Below are 6421 nucleotides of genomic sequence, written 5' to 3'. Positions count from 1 at the left end.
AAGGGGCACTTAAGTAATGTTTGATCTTTGTTTAAACTGTTTGCAACATTCATTGCTAAAGTAGCAGTACGTGAAGTAGATATAATTATATAAATCCTTTTATTTTTTTTTTCCCTAATTGATAGCTTTCTATTATCATCCCTCAACTTTTTAGGGCATTCCAAATAGTTCAATGAGTATTTCTTTTGTATCAACGAAGACATCTTTATTTTAATTATCGAATTATTAAAAAAAGAAAAAAAAAGAAAAAAGAAAAGAAAGAAAGATAGTTTTAAGCCGAGGGACAAAATAATATCAAACGACTTCAAGAATTATTGAATAAGCAAGCTGGAAAAAGTTATGTTGTGTTTTTTTGGAAGGCCAGCCTAAGCTTGAATTGCCCAGCCTGATAATGCCTATTGCAATATGCATTTTTGGCTTCGACTCACGTTTGGACCATTTTCTTAAAAAAACAAATAAAATTTTATAATGTTTTTTACAATTATTAAGGTGTCATGTATATTTTATTGGTGTATAAAAAAAATGATGTTAATTAGTGTCTATTACATTTGCTATATCTTAAGGATAAAATTTGACTCTAAACATTTTTGGAGCCCTAAGTAAGCTTCAACCCAAACTAAGAAAATGACATGTATCTATGTTATGTGCAAATGCAATACACATAATTCACTTATTTATGAGAATATGATCCTCGCGAGGTTTCTCTTGTTTTGGGTGTGAGCGGCGCTCTCTCTAGAACCTGTAGAATAGTGCGTCCCTTCTCTGTGTAGGTGTTTGTGTACCCTCTTCGTCCCCGGGTTCGTGGTAGGGTGGCTTGGGTTTATTTATCCTGGGTTTCAGTGGTAGTGTGGTGTATTTCCTTTATGGAAGAAGTGGAAAGTATGTGGCAGAAGCTCTCTTTGTCTGCGGATGAAGAGCTCGGCTTTGAAGTGCCAGATTCATCTAGTGTTTCAAGATCGCTGTTGGCAGGTAAATTCTTAACGCATCGTATGATTAATAGAGAGGCGGTGATCAGAACTTTTAAGCCGTTATGGCGTACTCGAAAACCTTTCCGAACCCACGAGATGGGGGAAAATAGATTGGTTTTTGAATTCGAAAATGAGGTTGATTTAGAAAGGGTCATGGAATATGAACCATGGACATATGACAAGCATTTGGTTCTCTTTCAGAGGATTGAGGACTCTACAACTATCTCATCCCTCTCCTTTACTGAGTGTGCTTTTTGGGTTCAGATCCATAATCTTCCCATCAAAAGTATGACTCCTGATCTGGGTTTGTCCATAGGAAAATCCATAGGTAAGGTAATAAGGGTGGCTGATGCTGATGAGAATGTATCTATTGGCCGTGCCCTCCGTGTTCGTGTTTCTATTGATGTGTCTAAGCCATTGAGTAGGGGGCGTAAGCTCTGGGATAAAGGCGTTGGGATTGGTTGGGCGTCTTTCCGCTATGAACGACTCCCGAATTTTTGTTATTGGTGTGGTAGCTTGATGCATGAGGACAGAGAATGTGATTTGTGGCTTAGTAATAGGAATAAGACATCCCTGGAGAAGGGTCAGTTTGGCCCATGGATGAGGGCTGATTCTGACGTTACTGGTCGAAGGCCATGGAGCTCTGCGTCAGTGCCGGAGCGTGGTGCTGGTTCGCTCACGCTCCAAAAAAGGACTCCGTCGGCCTCTTTGAGTCAGTCTGGTCACATTTCTGGCGTGGCAGTCGAGGTTGCAAAAGCTGAATCCACCCATCTCGATAAGGTAAGCCCGGTTGTGGCGCTAGAAAGTAATGAGCACGAAAAGTCTTCCTTGGGAAATTCAGAAAACTTTGAAAGGACTTTACAGCTGATTGACAGTGAACTGGGATTGGTTGCTGATCTTGTGGCCCCACCTTGTGTGGATCTCTCAAATGAGGTAATTACTGAAAAATCAAAACCTCCCAATAAGTCTCCTGAGTGTGAGGGTCCCAAGTCTAGTTCGTCTGAAAGCCTCCCTCTGGTGAGGGATATTGGGCCAAAGGAGGAATATGGGCCACACACTTTTGCCTTCTCTGCTGGTTGCACGAGAAAGCCTCTCCAGGACATCTCTAATTCAAATGGGCCTATGTACAAGTCAAAAGCTTCAGCCCAAGGTACGTGGACTAGAATAGATAGACAGCCCACTACTAATCTTTCTGATGAGAACATGGGTGTTTTAAACAGAGTGAGGCCTGTTCTTGAAGACCCAGAGCCTTACGTAAAAAAACGTAGAGCGTCTTTTCAGCATGCTATTAACGTTGCTGGCTCTCCATTGGCGTTGGCTGTTGCCCAGCCACGCCAAACTCCATGAATTGCCTAAGTTGGAACTGCCGCGGGCTTGGGAACCGGCGGCGAGTTCGAGAGCTTTCAGAGTTAGTGAGAGCTAAAGGTCCCAACCTGGTTTTCCTGATGGAGACCAAAAAAAATAATTCATACATGGAGAAGATTCGTTGCCGTTTGAAGTTTGACAACATGTTCATCGTCCCAAGAAGAAATCTTAGTGGCGGTCTGGCTCTGTTTTGGTCCAATGAGCTTGACCTCCATATTCGTACCTTCTCCCCTCACCATATTGATGCTGTGGTAAATCCAAGGATTGATGACGCTTGGCGGTTTACGGGGTTCTACGGAGCTCCGGAGACTTTCAACCGGGAAGATTCTTGGTCCCTTCTTCGCCATCTCAGTTCCCAATTTGTCTTGCCTTGGGTCTGTATTGGTGATTTTAACGAAATCCTAAGGCAGGAAGAGAAGTCGGGGGGCCCTTTAAGATCGGATAAGCAGATGCAGGTCTTTAGGGATTGTTTTGATTTTTGTGGCTTCAAGGACATTGGGTTTTCTGGGCTTCCATTCACCTGGTGTAATAATAGGTTTGATGGCCCCCTTGTTTGGGTCAGATTAGACAGAGCTGTTGCGTCGGCGGAATGGTTGCTCTTGTTTCCGTCTGTTCGCTTACACCACCTGACTGGTTTCTCTTCAGATCATAAGCCTATCTGGCTCTGTTCTGATGACGTGCATGGTCGTTTTTTCCGCCCTCAAAGACCCTTCCGTTTTGAAGAGATGTGGACAAAGGATGAGAGGTGCGAAGGGGTGGTCCACTCTGCCTGGGATTTGTGTCTTGTTGGTGACCCTATGAGTCAGGTTCTGCAGAAGGTGAGTAACTGTCAATCTCAGCTGAAATTATGGAATAAGAATGAGTTTGGCAATGTTAAAGGCGCCCTAGCTCGTAAAAGAAAGTTGTTAGCAAAGGCGGAATCAAATGCTATTTCTGGTCAGGGCATTAGTCAAGTCAAGATTCTCAGGGAGGAAATTGCCAAGTTAATGGTGTTAGAAGAGTGCATGTGGAATCAGAGAGCAAAATCCGATTGGCTCAGACATGGTGATCAGAATTCCAAATATTTCCACTGCCGTGCCACTGAAAGGAATAAGAAAAATTTTATCTCTGGTCTTGAAGATGATCAAGGTTCTTGGGTGGAGGATGAGAACAAAGTTGGTGATCTGCTTATTGGTTATTACTCTTCTCTGTTCTCTTCGTCTTGTCCTACGGACTTTGATGAAGTGCTTGAAGGTGTAGAGGCTCGGGTTTCCCCGGAAATGAATGTGAGCCTGCTCCGCCCTTTTGTTGCCTCGGAAGTTCAGGTAGCTCTTAGGCAAATGAAAGCCAATACTGCCCCCGGTCCGGATGGGCTCCCGCCCCTGTTCTATAAGTCGTATTGGTCTTTTATTGGCCCAGATGTCTCAGCTGCTGTCCTGGATGTGCTAAATTCAGGTATTCTCCCTACTGACCTTAATCACACTTTCCTTACTCTTATTCCAAAAATTAAAAGTCTGAGATGCGTATCGGATTTCAGGCCAATTAGTTTGAGTAATGTACTGTATAAACTTATTGCTAAGGTGCTTGCTAACCGTTTAAAAAAGTTTCTTCCCAAGCTGATTTCGGAAACTCAGAGCGCTTTCTTATCAGGTCGCCTCATTACTGACAATATCTTGATAGCTCATGAGACTCTTCACTATTTAAAGGCCAAGCGTACTGGCAAGATGGGACTGATGGCTCTGAAGCTCGATATGAGCAAGGCTTACGATCGAGTGGAATGGATATTCCTTGAAAAAATCATGGAGAAAATGGGATTTAGCAGTAGATGGATTTCCCTAATATCCATGTGCATAAGATCTGTTTCCTACTCTATTCTTCTAAATGGGCAACCACACGGTCTTATTTCTCCTCAAAGGGGTCTCCGCCAAGGTGACCCTCTGTCACCATACCTATTTTTGTTAATTACTGAAGGTTTGCATGGCCTTTTGAAAAAAGCTGAGGATGATGGCAGTTTGCGGGGTGTCTCACTTTGTCCGACTGGCCCCCGGATTTCTCATCTGCTGTTTGCTGATGATAGCCTCATCTTTTGCCGTGCCTCCATCTCTGACTGCCGGATTATTCAAGAGATTCTGTTGAAGTATGAAACGGCCTCTGGTCAAAACATCAATCGGGGGAAAACCAACCTGTTTTTCAGCTCAAACACGCCCTCCCAAACACAGAATGAAATTAAAAACTATTTGGAAGCTCCTGTCATTCAAAGGTACGAGCAATATCTTGGCCTCCCCTCCTTGGTAGGTCGGGCAAAAAAAAAATCTTTCAGTATGATTAAGGAGCGAATTTGGAAGAAGTTAAAGGGTTGGAAAGAAAAATTATTATCTCAAGCGGGTAGGGAGATTTTGATCAAGGCTGTGATCCAGGCGATTCCCACATATACTATGTCGTGTTTCAAAATGCCGAAAGGGCTTATCAAGGAAATTGAGGGCTTGATTAGGAAGTTTTGGTGGGGCTACCGCGGTGAGCAGAAACGAATTCACTGGGTCAGTTGGGAGAAGTTATGTCTCCCAAAAAGTGAAGGTGGGATGGGGTTTAGAGAATTAAGCAAATTTAACGATTCCCTCCTTGCCAAACAAGTGTGGCGCCTAAAGAATAATGAAGATTCTCTGTTTCATCGGGTCTTTAAGGCAAAATTTTTTCCGAATTGCTCAATTATGGAGGCTAATAGCTCAAGTAAAGGCTCATTTGCATGGAAGAGCATTGCCCAAGCTAGACGGGTTATTGATCTGGGCTCGGTTTGGCGTGTTGGTAATGGTAAGTCTATAAAAATCAGAGGTGATAAATGGCTGCCAAGTCTACCCAGTAGCTGTATTGTTTCCCCTCTCTCGGCTCTCAGCCCTGACGCTAATGTTTGTGAATTGATTGATGAAGTGTCCCACACTTGGAATTTTGACTTGATCAAATGTGAATTCCTAGCTCATGAAGCTGAGATCATCTCTGGTATCCCTTTGAGTATTCACAATGTACCTGACAAGCAAGTTTGGTTCCCTTCCAACCAAGGGGTGTTCACCACTCGCAGTGCCTATAAGCTTCTAGTTTCGGCTGAGAGAATGTCCCGCCCCAATTGCTCAGACCCTAAGAGGCGTGGCTTTTTGTGGAAGGGTATTTGGTCACTACAAGTGCCTCACAAGATAAAGCACCTGTTGTGGAAGGCAGCTAATGAGGCAATACCTACATTATATAATCTGTGGAGAAGGCAGGTGGTCTTATCGGTCCTTTGTCCTGGCTGTAAGTCAGCCTGTGAGGATACTACCCATGCTTTGTGGGCTTGCCCTGCTCTAATATCTGTCTGGCAAAGTGATGGGGCTATGAAAAATTTGCTCAAATATAAAGTCTCTATGTTTGCGGACCTCCTTGAGCTGATTTTCTCAACGCATGGTGGGTCTGTTGCGGATCTCTTTGCGGTGATGTTCTGGCTGATTTGGGAGAAAAGGAATAATGACCGGATGAAGGAGAGATCCTGTACTTACCAAAATATACGTCCCAGTGCATTGCAGTTGCTCCATGATTTTTCTGCTGCCCAGGTCCCAAAAAATTCCCAACTCCCACTTGTTCCTGTTGGACGTGTCCGTTGGATCCCTCCCATCTCTCCGGACTATAAAGTGAATTATGATGGGGCGATTTTTAAAGATATTGGTGCGGCGGGTTTGGGTGTGGTCATCCGGGACGCAGGGGGCAGTGTGATTGGTTCGTTAATGGAGAGAATCCCCCTTCCTCTTGCTGTGGCCTCAGTGGAAGCTCTTGCTTGTAGAAGAGCTGTCTTGTTTGCTAAAGAATTGTGTATATTTGATGCTTCTTTTGAGGGTGATTCAGAAATTGTAACTAACGCTCTGCGTAGGGGCGAGTCTAACCATCCGGAATTTGGGCTTGTCATCCTGGATGCCCTTGAACTTGCACGTGGTTTTCGTTCTTGTAACTTTGTTCATGTAAATCGTCTAGGCAATTCAGTTGCCCACTTTCTTGCTAGAAACTCTAAATCTGGCAATGAGCTGCAGGTATGGATGGAATCTGTACCTGATGATATAGCTCCCCTTGTTTCTCGTGATGTTTTGTAA

At 43.9% G+C, this 6421-nt stretch overlaps 1 protein-coding gene across 1 annotated transcript; it reads left to right on the top strand.

Annotated features, from left to right (window-relative positions):
* The first annotated feature begins 2440 nt into the window (after positions 1-2440).
* LOC136070895 (uncharacterized) lies at positions 2441-6421 on the top strand. The gene has a single exon (XM_065781472.1). It carries the CDS (start codon positions 2441-2443, stop codon positions 6419-6421), a length of 3981 nt encoding a protein of 1326 aa, XP_065637544.1.

Source organism: Quercus suber, unplaced genomic scaffold, assembly GCF_002906115.3.
Source record: "Quercus suber isolate HL8 unplaced genomic scaffold, Cork oak 2.0 scaffold_268, whole genome shotgun sequence".
NCBI classification, from domain to species: domain Eukaryota; kingdom Viridiplantae; phylum Streptophyta; class Magnoliopsida; order Fagales; family Fagaceae; genus Quercus; species Quercus suber.
The sequence above is the reverse complement of the archived record's forward strand: the minus strand, read 5'-3'. Positions and strand labels throughout refer to the sequence as shown.

Coding starts and splice junctions, on each gene's coding strand:
- LOC136070895 (XM_065781472.1), top strand. CDS start 2,441: ATGGAGAAGATTCGTTGCCGTTTGAAGTTTGACAACATGTTCATCGTC.